At 47.8% G+C, this 14,856-nt stretch overlaps 2 protein-coding genes across 3 annotated transcripts in view; both read left to right on the plus strand.

Moving 5' to 3' along the window:
- Positions 1-14,856, plus strand: part of LOC146007411 (uncharacterized) — a 215,611-nt gene that overhangs the window by 186,448 nt on the left and 14,307 nt on the right. The window contains exons 8-9 of the mRNA XM_083145762.1: positions 10,245-10,379; positions 10,489-11,464. Of these exons, the coding sequence (XP_083001888.1) occupies positions 10,245-10,379; positions 10,489-11,464 (1,111 nt within the window). The remainder of the gene's footprint in view (positions 1-10,244; positions 10,380-10,488; positions 11,465-14,856) is intronic.
- On the plus strand, positions 1,870-8,264 carry LOC146009895 (oocyte zinc finger protein XlCOF29-like). Of its 2 annotated transcripts, XM_083150494.1 has the most exons (3): positions 1,870-2,352; positions 4,479-4,628; positions 7,336-8,264. In XM_083150494.1, the coding sequence occupies exons 2-3, from the start codon at positions 4,551-4,553 to the stop codon at positions 7,666-7,668; spliced, it is 411 nt and encodes a 136-aa protein (XP_083006620.1). In that variant the 5' UTR covers positions 1,870-2,352; positions 4,479-4,550; the 3' UTR covers positions 7,669-8,264. The 2 variants fall into 2 exon arrangements, with proteins under 2 accessions (XP_083006620.1, XP_083006619.1); XM_083150493.1 differs by lacking the exon at positions 1,870-2,352 and having other exon boundaries at positions 4,348-4,628.

A 14,856-nucleotide genomic window follows, 5' to 3' on the forward strand; every position in this document is an offset into this window, starting at 1 on the left:
TGATACATCGCTGCTGTATGAACACATAGTGAACATGAACTGGAATCACGCTGCTGCTCATATGTTAAATGCTATGCGGCAGATGAGACGCACAGGGGGGCACAGGACAGTAACACACAGGGAGGTTCAGGACGGTAACACACAGGAGGGACACAGAACGGTAACACGCAGGGGGGCACAGGATGGTAACACACAGGGGGGGCACAGGATGGTAACACACAGGGGGGGCACAGGATGGTAACACGCAGGGGGGGGCACAGGACGGTAACACGCAGGAGGGCACAGGATGGTAACAAACAGGGGGGGCACAGGATGGTAACACTCAGGGGGGCACAGGATGGCAACACACAGGGGGGGCACAGGACGGTGTTAAAACCGATATTAATATAACCAGAAGGACAATAAGTGAAATGCGCAGTTTACGTACTCTTTCCGTAACCTGCGTACCCTTTATCCCTAGCTACGTGCGAACAAAGCGCAGCGCAGCGTAGCGGACCTTTCCCGTGTGTTGTACACGCTGGATCAGTGCCAGTAATAGAATATCCCTTCGCAGTACTTAATCCCTTAACTGCGAATACCTTTTAAAGACAATGTCCGTAATAAACCTTATCGCTAGATGCGAATAATAGACGAGACCAGGATATAACTCAAAGTGAGGAGATAGATTCTCCAAATAGTGTATTTTAGTCCCTAGCGGACAGCAGGGGGTTACAGAAAGAGAGAACACAGTATAACACGTGATACAGTTAAATTAACAATACTAAGTACACTTTAAACTAACAGGGGGAACAGAAACAGATACAGAATATAATCAGCCATATTACATAAACAGGAATACAAATGTTACCGTCATGGAATAGCGCAGTGCAGTCCGGTCGAAGCTCGCTATATTCAGATTGAACTATAGCCCAGTCAATGGTGAAGGGATAGATGCAGTGCCAAAGTGACCGAGCCAGCTCAGGGATAGCTATTTTATAGGGTCCAAGAAGGGGGGGTCAAAGGCCCTTACGATTGGTCAAGGGTTCAAATGTCTAGTCTTCAGTGATTGGGGCAAGGTATTGCACCTGGTTTGGATTGGTGCAGGGGGGAGGGTACTTTGGTGTCCTTTGTTTGTTAGCATCGTCGTCAGGGTAGTAAATCAGCAACAAGGACTGGTTACAACTTGATTCCTTTGTCTTACACAGGACACATGGCAAAAGTACATATAATAAGTATTTTGTCCGTAATTATCAAACCATAGGACTTGCGAATATTTGGCTGCGACCGGAATGCTGCACACGGGACACAGAACATAAAGATACCAAACATGTACAGAAACAATCGTGTATTTCTAATTAAACTATGTGTAGTGCACTAAACCTTTAATTAACTATATTTTAGTTTGTGTTAGTGTGATATTATAAATTTATGTGTATTAGTATGGCTGCGCTTATGGTCCACTTCGTTACACAGACTCGGGTATTATACTTTATTTGCGCAACTCTGCGAACCAAAAATGGCAGCCATACTATCCTAAAATGGCGTGTGTGTAACTTGACTTTAACAACGGTAACACACAGGGGGGGCACAGGATGGTAACACACAGGGGTGCACAGGATGGTAACACGCAGGGGGGCACAGGACGGTAACGCGCAGGGGGGCACAGGACGGTAACGCGCAGGGGGCACAGGGCGGTAACGCGCAGGGGGCACAGGACGATAACGCGCAGGGGGGCACAGGACGCTAACGCGCAGGGGGGCACAGGACGGTAACACGCAGGGGGCACAGGACGGTAACACGCAGGGGGGCACAGGACGGTAACACGCAGGGGGGCACAGGACGGTAACACACAGGGGGGCACAGGACAGTAACACACAGGGGGGCACAGGGACAATGAGCACTTCACACAGACAGAACAAGGGTATAACCACCTGTCAGGGGACATCACCAGCTGTACACAATGTAGCTGGCTGCACAGTGCCACCATAGGCCTCCCAGCATACACACACTATGGGGACACTCACTACCATGGTAACAGGAAGTCTGGTCACTAAGGGGTTACCATGCAGAGCAGTCACCGCGGGGGAGGGGGGTCCTGCACTCATATTACCGCCCCCTATATCACTAATCATCCTCCACACACACAGCTGGGAACCCCAGGCCGGAGCTCTCTGCAGCGGGCACACCTCCGGAGCGTGGGACACGCCACTTCCGGTCTGTGCGTTCCACACTACTTCCGCGTTCCACTCAACGTTCGCATTTTGCTTTTCTTTCACGTCACATCATTTCCTGCTATGCGTTCCACTTGGTCCCCGCCCTCTGTTTGCCGTAGAGCAATATCCGGGGTTTACAGTGCAGCAGAGTAGACTTCAGGTAATATTCCTATACAAAGGGAGCGGCCTGTGGTGTCCTATTATACAGGGGGAGCAGCCTGTGGTGTCCCATTTTTAATAGTGTTATATAGTGGGAGCAGCAGGGGGTACAGGGGGAGTACCCTGTGGTGTCCTGTTATTATTATACAGGGGGAGCAGACTGTGGTGTCCTGTTATTATTATACAGGGGGAGCAGCCTGAGGTGTCCTGTTATTATTATACAGGGGGAGCAGACTGTGGTGTCTTGTTATTATTATACAGTGGAGCAGCCTGTGGTGTCCTGTTATTATTATACAGGGGGAGCAGCCTGAGGTGTCCTGTTATTATTATACAGGGGGAGCAGACTGTGGTGTCTTGTTATTATTATACAGTGGAGCAGACTGTGGTGTCCTGTTGTTATTATTATACAGGGGAGCAGCATGTGGTGTCCTGTTATTATTATACAGGGGGAGCAGACTGTGGTGTCCTGTTATTATTATACAGGGTGAGCAGCCTGAGGTGTCCTGTTATTATTATACAGGGGGAGCAGCCTGTGGTGTCCTGTTATTATTATACAGGGGAAGCAGCAGGGTACAGGGGGAGTACCCTGTGGTGTCCTGTTATTATTATACAGGGGGAGCAGACTGTGGTGTCCTGTTATTATTATACAGGGTGAGCAGCCTGAGGTGTCCTGTTATTATTATACAGGGGGAGCAGCCCGTGGTGTCCTGTTATTATTATTATACAGGGGGAGCAGCCTGTGGTGTCCCGTTATTATTATGCAGGGGGAGCAGCCTGTGGTGTCCTGTTATTATTATACAGGGGGAGCAGCCTGTGGTGTCCTGTTATTATTATACAGGGGGAGCATCCTGTGGTGTCCTGTTATTATTATACAGGGGGAGCAGACTGTGGTGTCCTGTTATTATTATACAGGGGGAGCAGCCTGAGGTGTCCTGTTATTATTATACAGGGGGAGCAGCAGGGTACAGGGGGAGTACCCTGTGGTGTCCTGTTATTATTATACAGGGGGAGCATCCTGTGGTGTCCTGTTATTATTATACGGGTGAGCAGCCTGAGGTGTCCTGTTATTATTATACAGGGGGAGCAGACTGTGGTGTCTTGTTGTTATTATTATACAGGGGGAGCAGACTGTGGTGTCCTGTTATTATTATACAGGGTGAGCAGCCTGAGGTGTCCTTTTATTATTATACAGGGGGAGCAGCCCGTGGTGTCCTGTTATTATTATACAGGGGGAGCAGCAGGGTACAGGGGGAGTACCCTGTGGTGTCCTGTTATTATTATACAGGGGGAGCAGACTGTGGTGTCCTGTTATTATTATACATGGTGAGCAGCCTGAGGTGTCCTGTTATTATTATACAGGGGGAGCAGCCCGTGGTGTCCTGTTATTATTATTATACAGGGGGAGCAGCCCGTGGTGTCCTGTTATTATTATTATACAGGGGGAGCAGCCTGTGGTGTCCCGTTATTATTATGCAGGGGGAGCAGCCTGTGGTGTCCTGTTATTATTATACAGTGGGAGCAGCCTGTGGTGTCCTGTTATTATTATACAGGGGGAGCATCCTGTGGTGTCCTGTTATTATTATACAGGGGGAGCAGACTGTGGTGTCCTGTTATTATTATACAGGGGGAGCAGCCTGAGGTGTCCTGTTATTATTATACAGGGGGAGCAGACTGTGGTGTCTTGTTATTATTATACAGTGAAGCAGACTGTGGTGTCCTGTTGTTATTATTATACAGGGGGAGCAGACTGTGGTGTCCTGTTATTATTATACAGGGTGAGCAGCCTGTGGTGTCCTGTTATTATTATACAGGGGGAGCAGACTGTGGTGTCCTGTTATTATTATACAGGGGGAGCAGCCTGTGGTGTCTTTTTATTATTAAACAGGGGAGCAGACTGTGGTGTCCTGTTGTTATTATTATAAAGGGGCGCAGCATGTGGTGTCCTGTTATTATTATACAGGGGGAGCAGCCTGTGGGGTCCTGTTATTATTATACAGGTGGTGGCGCACAAATGTCTGGTAGACCAGGGCTCTCTGGTTGGGGGGAGACTTACTGGTGACTCCGTGTTACATATCTGTGTTACATGTGCTCTCCATGACGTGTTATATGTATTATATTTATTCCTAGGCGCTCCAGCTGTGAGGAACCGGAGTCTTTATTACACGTCACACGTTCTGTATTCTCACTGATTCCCTGAGGATGGACACGGACAGGAGTCCCAGGACTGAGAGGATAATAACTATCACCCTGGAGATCATCTACCTGCTGACCGGGGAGGTGACAGTGACATCACTTATATCTATAGTAATAATACAGGGACGTGACCGGGGAGGTGACAATGACATCACTTATATCTATAGTAATAATACAGGGACGTGACCGGGGAGGTGACAGTGACATCACTTATATCTATAGTAATAATACAGGGACGTGACCGGAGAGGTGACAGTGACATCACTTATATCTATAGTAATAATACAGGGACGTGACCGGGGAGGTGACAATGACATCACTTATATCTATAGTAATAATACAGGGACGTGACCGGGGAGGTGACAGTGACATCACTTATATCTATAGTAATAATACAGGGACGTGACCGGAGAGGTGACAGTGACATCACTTATATCTATAGTAATAATACAGGGACGTGACCGGAGAGGTGACAGTGACATCACTTATACCTATAGTAATAATACAGGGATGTGACCAGGGAGGTGACAGTGACATCACATATATCTATAGTAATAATACAGGGACGTGACAGTGACATCCCTTATATCTATAGTAATAATACAGGGACGTGACCGGGGAGGTGACAGTGACATCACTTATATCTATAGTAATAATACAGGGACGTGACCGGGGAGGTGACAATGACATCACTTATATCTATAGTAATAATACAGGGACGTGACCGGGGAGGTGACAGTGACATCACTTATATCTATAGTAATAATACAGGGACGTGACCGGGGAGGTGACAGTGACATCACTAATATCTATAGTAATAATACAGGGATGTGACTGGGGAGGTGACAGTGACATCACTTATATCTATAGTAATAATACAGGGACGTGACCGGGGAGATGACAGTGACATCACTTATAGCTATAGTAATAATACAGGGACGTGACCAGTGAGGTGACAGTGACATCACTTATATCTATAGCAATAATACAGGGACGTGACCGGAGAGGTGACAGTGACATCACTTATATCTATAGTAATAATACAGGGAGGTGACAGTGACATCACTTATATCTATAGTAATAATACAGGGAGGTGACTGGGGAGGTGACAGTGACATCACTTATATCTACAGTAATAATAAAAGGATGTGACAGGGGAGGTGACAGTGACAACACTTATATCTATAGTAATAATACAGGGATGTGACCGGGGAGGTGACGGTGACATCACTTATATCTATAGTAATAATACAGGGATGTGACCAGGGAGGTGACAGTGACATCACTTATATCTATAGTAATAATACAGGGATGTGACTGGGGAGGTGACAGTGACATTACGTATATCTATAGTAATAATACAGGGATGTGACCGGGGAGATGACAGTGACATCACTTATATCTATAGTAATAATAAAAGGATGTGACAGGGGAGGTGACAGTGACATCACTTATATCTGTAGTAATAATGCAGGGACGTGACAGGGGAGGTGACAGTGACATCACTTATATCTATAGTAATAATACAGGGACGTGACCAGGGAGGTGACATCACTTATATCTATAGTAATAATACAGGGATGTGACCAGAGAGGTGACAGTGACATCACTTATATCTATAGTAATAATACAGGGACGTGACTGGGGAGGTGACAGTGACATCACTTATATCTATAGTAATAATACAGGGAATTGACCGGGGAGGTGACAGTGACATCACTTATATCTATAGTAATAATACAGGGACGTGACCAGGGAGGTGACATCACTTATATCTATAGTAATAATACAGGGATGTGACCAGAGAGGTGACAGTGACATCACTTATATCTATAGTAATAATACAGGGACGTGACCGGGGAGATGACAGTGACATCACTTATATCTATAGTAATAATACAGGGACATGACCGGGGAGGTGACAGTGACATCACTTATATCTGTAGTAATAATGCAGGGACGTGACAGGGGAGGTGACAGTGACATCACTTATATCTATAGTAATAATACAGGGAGGTGACCGGGGAGATGACAGTGACGTCACTTATCTCTATAGTAATAATACAGACGTGACAGGTGAGGTGACAGTGACATCACTTATATCTATAGTAATAATACAGGGACGTGACCAGGGAGGTGACAGTGACATCACTTATATCTATAGTAATAATACAGGAATGTGAGCGGGGAGGTGACAGTGACATCACTTATCTCTATAGTAATAATACAGGGACGTGACAGGGGAGGTGACAGTGACATCACTTATATCTATAGTAATAATACAGAAATGTGACCGGGGAGGTGATAGTGACATCACTTATATCTATAGTAATAATACAGGGACGTGACCGGGGAGGTGACAGTGACATCACTTATATCTATAGTAATAATACAGGGACGTGACCGGGGAGGTGACAGTAACATCACTTATATCTATAGTAATAATACAGGGACGTGACCAGGGAGGTGACATCACTTATATCTATAGTAATAATACAGGGACGTGACCGGGGAGGTGACAGTGACATCACTAATAGCTATAGTAATAATACAGGGACGTGACCGGGGAGATGACAGTGACATAACTTATATCTATAGTAATAATACAGGGAGGTGACCGGGGAGGTGACAGTGACATCACTTATATCTATAATAATAATACAGGGATGTGACCGGGGAGGTGACAGTGACATCACTTATATCTATAGTAATAATACAGGGAGGTGACCGGGGAGGTGAGGGGGATCTGGGATTGTATATAATGATATATGGTCTTTCCCCCAATACACAGGATTACACAGTAGTGAAGAAGACATCCGATGAGTGTGAGACACCCAGCAGCCGTCCCCGTGTGTCACGAGGACTGAGCAGGACCCAGAGCCCCATCACGGTGCCTCCACCTCACTCACTGATACATGAGAGGCACAATGACCAGAAGATCCTGGAACTCACCAACAAGATCATTCAGCTGCTGACTGGAGAGGTGACTGCTGGGAATGGGACGTTATACAGTAACACCGGGGATGTGACCGGAGAGGTGACTGCTGGGAATGGGACGTTATACAGTAACACTGGGGGATGTGACCGGAGAGGTGACTGCTGGGAATGGGACGTTATACAGTAACACCGGGGGATGGGACCGGAGAGGTGACTGCTGGGAATGGGACGTTATACAGTAACACGGGGGGATGTGACCGGAGAGGTGACTGCTGGGAATGGGACGTTATACAGTAACACCGGGGATATGACCGGAGAGGTGACTGCTGGGAATGGGACGTTATACAGTAACACCAGGGGATGTGACCGGAGAGGTGACTGCTGGGAATGGGACGTTATACAGTAACACCGGGGGATGTGACCGGAGAGGTGACTGCTGGGAATGGGACGTTATACAGTAACACCGGGGATATGACCGGAGAGGTGACTGCTGGGAATGGGACGTTATACAGTAACATCGGGGGAATGGGACAAGAGGGGTGACTGCTGGGAATGGGACGTTATACAGTAACACCGGGGGATGTTTTAAAATATTCATTGAAATTATCCCTAAAGGAGTGCGCCCACAAAGCCTTTTTTCTTTCTTTCTTTGTCAGCCTCTTCACTGACAAAAAATCCCAGTGTACAATCATTGATTCAACTACCAGAATTTATCCCATCAAGTAGTTTAAACAAGTTGGTTTCTAAATAAATATACAGATCTTTATCCTTTTTCTTGAACACCGGGGGATGTGTCAGGTGCCTATAAGGTGTCAGGATGTCGCTGTCTATCTCTCCATGCAGGAGGGGGAGTATATAGAGGAACACAGGGGTCTGTACAAGGACGTGATGATGGAGAATCACCGGCCCCTCACATCACTGGGTAAGAGGAGACATTTATTGTACAGGGGAGAGCAGGTATGGGGGTCCCCTATATACACCCAGCATCTGATAATCGCATACATACAATGTCCTCAGTCACTGCGTGTCTCCTACAGATGGGCCCAGTAACAGAGATACCCCAGAGAGATGTCCCCGTCCTCTGTATTCCCAGGATAATCACATATATACCATGTACTCAGTCACTGTGTGTCTCCTACAGATGGGCCCAGTAACAGGAATACCCCAGAGAGATGTCCCCGTCCTCTGTATTCCCAGGATAATCACATATATACAATGTACTCAGTCACTGCGTGTCTCCTACAGATGGGCCCAGTAACAGGAATACCCCAGAGAGATGTCCCCGTCCTCTGTATTCCCAGGATAATCACATATATACAATGTACTCAGTCACTGTGTGTCTCCTACAGATGGGCCCAGTAACAGGAATACCCCAGAGAGATATCCCCGTCCTCTGTATTCCCAGGATAATCACATATATACCATGTCCTCAGTCACTGTGTGTCTCCTACAGATGGGCCCAGTAACAGGAATACCCCAGAGAGATGTCCCCGTCCTCTGTATTCCCAGGATAATCACATATATACAATGTCCTCAGTCACTGCGTGTCTCCTACAGATGGGCCCAGTAACAGGAATACCCCAGAGAGATGTCCCCGTCCTCTGTATTCCCAGGATAATCACATATATACCATGTCCTCAGTCACTGTGTGTCTCCTACAGATGGGCCCAGTAACAGGAATACCCCAGAGAGATGTCCCCGTCCTCTGTATTCTTAGGATAATCACATATATACCATGTCCTCAGTCACTGCGTGTCTCCTACAGATGGGCCAGTAACAGGAATACCCCAGAGAGATGTCCCCGTCCTCTGTATTCCCAGGATAATCACATATATACCATGTCCTCAGTCACTGCGTGTCTCCTACAGATGGGCCCAGTAACAGGAATACCCCAGAGATGTCCCCGTCCTCTGTTTTCCTAGGATAATCACATATATACCATGTACTCAGTCACTGTGTGTCTCCTACAGATGGGCCCAGTAACAGGAATACCCCAGAGAGATGTCCCCGTCCTCTGTATTCCCAGGATAATCACATATATACCATGTACTCAGTCACTGTGTGTCTCCTACAGATGGGCCCAGTAACAGGAATACCCCAGAGAGATGTCCCCGTCCTCTGTATTCCCAGGATAATCACATATATACAATGTCCTCAGTCACTGCGTGTCTCCTACAGATGGGCCCAGTAACAGGAATACCCCAGAGAGATGTCCCCGTCCTCTGTATTCCCAGGATAATCACATATATACAATGTCCTCAGTCACTGTGTGTCTCCTACAGATGGGCCCAGTAACAGAGATACCCCAGAGAAATGTCCCCGTCCTCTGTATTCCCAGGATAATCACATATATACCATGTCCTCAGTCACTGCGTGTCTCCTACAGATGGGCCAGTAACAGGAATACCCCAGAGAGATGTCCCCGTCCTCTGTATTCCCAGGATAATCACATATATACAATGTCCTCAGTCACTGTGTGTCTCCTACAGATGGGCCCAGTAACAGGAATACCCCAGAGAGATGTCCCCGTCCTCTGTATTCCCAGGATAATCACATATATACCATGTCCTCAGTCACTGCGTGTCTCCTACAGATGGGGCAGTAACAGGAATACCCCAGAGAGATGTCCCCGTCCTCTGTATTCCCAGGATAATCACATATATACAATGTCCTCAGTCACTGTGTGTCTCCTACAGATGGGGCCAGTAACAGGAATACCCCAGAGAGATGTCCCCGTCCTCTGTATTCCCAGGATAATCACATATATACCATGTCCTCAGTCACTGTGTGTCTCCTACAGATGGGGCCAGTAACAGGAATACCCCAGAGAGATGTCCCTGTCCTCTGTATTCCCAGGATTGTACAGAGGAGAATCACTGGACACCACAGGAGGATCAGGTAGGGTTTAGGGTCTCTCCAATATACCACAGTGACTGTCACTATGTGGTTTCTGGAGTATGTTACATCTCACTTTAAATAACCCAATAAACAATGTCTAATTTTACAGAGTGAAGAACTAACTGATATAAAGTTAGATGATATAAAGAAAGAAGAGGAGACGTATGTGACTAATATGAAGGCAGAAGATACAGAGGGAGAAGAAGAGACGTATGTGACTGATATGAAGGCAGAAGATACAGAGGGAGAAGAAGAGACGTATGTGACTGATATGAAGGCAGAAGATACAGAGGGAGAAGAAGAGACGTATGTGACTGATATGAAGGCAGAAGATACAGAGGGAGAAGAAGAGACGTATGTAACTGATATGAAGGCAGAAGATACAGAGGGAGAAGAAGAGACGTATGTGACTGATATGAAGGCAGAAGATACAGAGGGAGAAGAAGAGACGTATGTGACTGATATGAAGGCAGAAGCTACAGAGGGAGAAGAAGAGACGTATGTGACTGATATGAAGGCAGAAGGTACAGAGGGAGAAGAAGAGACGTATGTGACTGATATGAAGGCAGAAGATACAGAGGGAGAAGAAGAGACGTATGTAACTGATATGAAGGCAGAAGATACAGAGGGAGAAGAAGAGACGTATGTGACTGATATGAAGGCAGAAGATACAGAGGGAGAAGAAGAGACGTATGTGACCGATATGAAGGCAGAAGATACAGAGGGAGAAGAAGAGACGTATGTGACTGATATGAAGGCAGAAGGTACAGAGGGAGAAGAAGAGACGTATGTGACTGATATGAAGGCAGAAGATACAGAGGGAGAAGAAGAGACGTATGTGACTGATATGAAGGAAGAAGATATAGAGGGAGAAGAAGACACGTATGTGACTGATATGAAGGCAGAAGATACAGAGGGAGAAGAAGAGACGTATGTAACTGATATGAAGGCAGAAGATACAGAGGGAGAAGAAGAGACGTATGTGACTGATATGAAGGCAGAAGATACAGAGGGAGAAGAAGAGACGTATGTGAGGGGTGATCAGCAGTGTAAGGAGGAGGAAATCCCTACAGATATCAGCACAGGTGAGTAATAAACACGTCTATAAGAGTTCTCACTTTTCAATTACTACAAAAATCTCCTCTGTCCATTGCACTTTACAGTTAAGACTATTAACTGTTCTCCCCCTCACATCATGTCACTGTGTGTTAGCAGCCCAGAGATCTGACCAGTCTCCTCCCCGCACTCTCTGGTGTATCTCATACATCAGGAGCCGTCAGCCCCTATTATACCCCTGCTCTCCCCCTCACATCAAGTCACTGTGTGTTACCAGCCCAGTGATCTGACCAGTCTCCTCCCCGCACTCTCTGGTGTACCTCATACATCAGGAGCCATCAGACCCTATTATACTCCTGCTCTCCCCCTCACATCATGTCACTGTGTGTTACCATCCCAGAGATCTGACCAGTCTCCTCCCCGCACTCTCTGGTGTATCTCATACATCAGGAGCCATCAGCCCCTATTATACTCCTGCTCTCCCCCTCACATCATGTCACTGTGTGTTACCAGCCCAGAGATCTGACCAGTCTCCTCCCCGCACTCTCTGGTGTATCTCATACATCAGCAGCCATCAGCACCTATTATACTCCTGCTCTCCCCCTCACATCATGTCACTGTGTGTTACCAGCCCAGAGATCTGACCAGTCTCCTCCCCGCACTCTCTGGTGTATCTCATACATCAGGAGCCATCAGCCCCTATTATACTCCTGCTCTCCCCCTCACATCATGTCACTGTGTGTTACCAGCCCAGAGATCTGACCAGTCTCCTCCCCGCACTCTCTGGTGTATCTCATACATCAGGAGCCATCAGCCCCTATTATACTCCTGCTCTCCCCTCACATCATGTCACTGTGTGTTACCAGCCCAGAGATCTGACCAGTCTCCTCCCCGCACTCTCTGGTGTATCTCATACATCAGGAGCCATCAGCCCCTATTATACTCCTGCTCTCCCCCTCACATCATGTCACTGTGTGTTACCAGCCCAGAGATCTGACCAGTCTCCTCCCCGCACTCTCTAGGTGTATCTCATACATCAGGAGCCATCAGCCCCTATTATACTCCTGCTCTCTCCCTCACATCATGTCACTGTGTGTTACCAGCCCTGAGATCTGACCAGTCTCCTCCCCGCACTCTGTGGTGTATCTTATACATCAGTAGCCATCAGCCCCTATTATACTCCTGCTCTCCCCTCTCACATCATGTGACTGTGTGTTACCAGCCCAGAGATCTGACCAGTCTCCTCCCCGCACTCTCTGATGTATCTCATACATAAGGAGACATCAGCCCCTATTATACTCCTGCTCTCCCCCTCACATCATGTCACTGTGTGTTACCAGCCCAGAGATCTGACCAGTCTCCTCCCCGCACTCTCTGATGTATCTCATACATCAGGAGACATCAGCCCCTATTATACTCCTGCTCTCCCCCTCACATCATGTCACTGTGTGTTACCAGCCCAGAGATCTGACCAGTCTCCTCCCCGCACTCTCTGATGTATCTCATACATCAGGAGACATCAGCCCCTATTATACTCCTGCTCTTCCCCTCACATCATGTCACTGTGTTACCAGCCCAGAGATCTGACCAGTCTCCTCCCTGCACTCTCTGGTGTATCTCATACATCAGGAGCCATCAGCCCCTATTATACTCCTGCTCTCCCCCTCACATCATGTCACTGTGTGTTAGCAGCCCAGAGATCTGACCAGTCTCCTCCCCGCACTCTCTGGTGTATCTCATACATCAGCATCCATCAGCCCCTATTATACTCCTGCTCTCCCCCTCACATCATGTAACTGTGTGTTACCAGCCCAGTGATCTGACCAGTCTCCTCCCCGCACTCTCTGGTGTACCTCATACATCAGGAGCCATCAGACCCTATTATACTCCTGCTCTCCCCCTCACATCATGTCACTGTGTGTTACCATCCCAGAGATCTGACCAGTCTCCTCCCCGCACTCTCTGGTGTATCTCATACATCAGGAGCCATCAGCCCCTATTATACTCCTGCTCTCCCCTCACATCATGTCACTGTGTGTTACCAGCCCAGAGATCTGACCAGTCTCCTCCCGCACTCTCTGGTGTATCTCTTACATCAGGAGCCATCTGTCCCTATTATACTCCTGCTCTCCCCCTCACATCATGTCACTGTGTGTTACCAGCACAGAGATCTGACCAGTCTCCTCCCCACACTCTCTGGTGTATCTCATACATCAGCAGCCATCAGCACCTATTATACTCCTGCTCTCCCCCTCACATCATGTCACTGTGTGTTACCAGCCCAGAGATCTGACCAGTCTCCTCCCCGCACTCTCTGGTGTATCTCATACATCAGGAGCCATCAGCCCCTATTATACTCCTGCTCTCCCCCTCACATCATGTCACTGTGTGTTACCAGCCCAGAGATCTGACCAGTCTCCTCCCCGCACTCTCTGGTGTATCTCATACATCAGGAGCCATCAGCCCCTATTATACTCCTGCTCTCCCCTCACATCATGTCACTGTGTGTTACCAGCCCAGAGATCTGACCAGTTTCCTCCCCGCACTCTCTGGTGTATCTCATACATCAGGAGCCATCAGCCCCTATTATACTCCTGCTCTCCCCCTCACATCATGTCACTGTGTGTTACCAGCCCAGAGATCTGACCAGTCTCCTCCCCGCACTCTCTAGGTGTATCTCATACATCAGGAGCCATCAGCCCCTATTATACTCCTGCTCTCTCCCTCACATCATGTCACTGTGTGTTACCAGCCCTGAGATCTGACCAGTCTCCTCCCCGCACTCTGTGGTGTATCTTATACATCAGTAGCCATCAGCCCCTATTATACTCCTGCTCTCCCCTCTCACATCATGTGACTGTGTGTTACCAGCCCAGAGATCTGACCAGTCTCCTCCCCGCACTCTCTGATGTATCTCATACATAAGGAGACATCAGCCCCTATTATACTCCTGCTCTCCCCCTCACATCATGTCACTGTGTGTTACCAGCCCAGAGATCTGACCAGTCTCCTCCCCGCACTCTCTGATGTATCTCATACATCAGGAGACATCAGCCCCTATTATACTCCTGCTCTCCCCCTCACATCATGTCACTGTGTGTTACCAGCCCAGAGATCTGACCAGTCTCCTCCCCGCACTCTCTGATGTATCTCATACATCAGGAGACATCAGCCCCTATTATACTCCTGCTCTTCCCCTCACATCATGTCACTGTGTTACCAGCCCAGAGATCTGACCAGTCTCCTCCCCGCACTCTCTGGTGTATCTCATACATCAGGAGCCATCAGCCCCTATTATACTCCTGCTCTCCCCCTCACATCATGTCACTGTGTGTTACCAGCCCAGAGATCTGACCAGTCTCCTCCCCACACTCTGGTGTATCTCATACATCAGGGGCCATCAGCCCCTATTATACTCCTG

The sequence above is a fragment of the Crinia signifera genome, chromosome 6, assembly GCF_055691185.1.
Source record: "Crinia signifera chromosome 6, ASM5569118v1, whole genome shotgun sequence".
NCBI classification, from domain to species: domain Eukaryota; kingdom Metazoa; phylum Chordata; class Amphibia; order Anura; family Myobatrachidae; genus Crinia; species Crinia signifera.

Coding starts and splice junctions, on each gene's coding strand:
- LOC146009895 (XM_083150494.1), top strand. CDS start 4,551: ATGGACACGGACAGGAGTCCCAGGACTGAGAGGATAATAACTATCACC. Junction 4,629..7,335: donor TCTACCTGCTGACCGGGGAG/GTGACAGTGACA, acceptor CCCAATACACAG/GATTACACAGTAGTGAAGAA.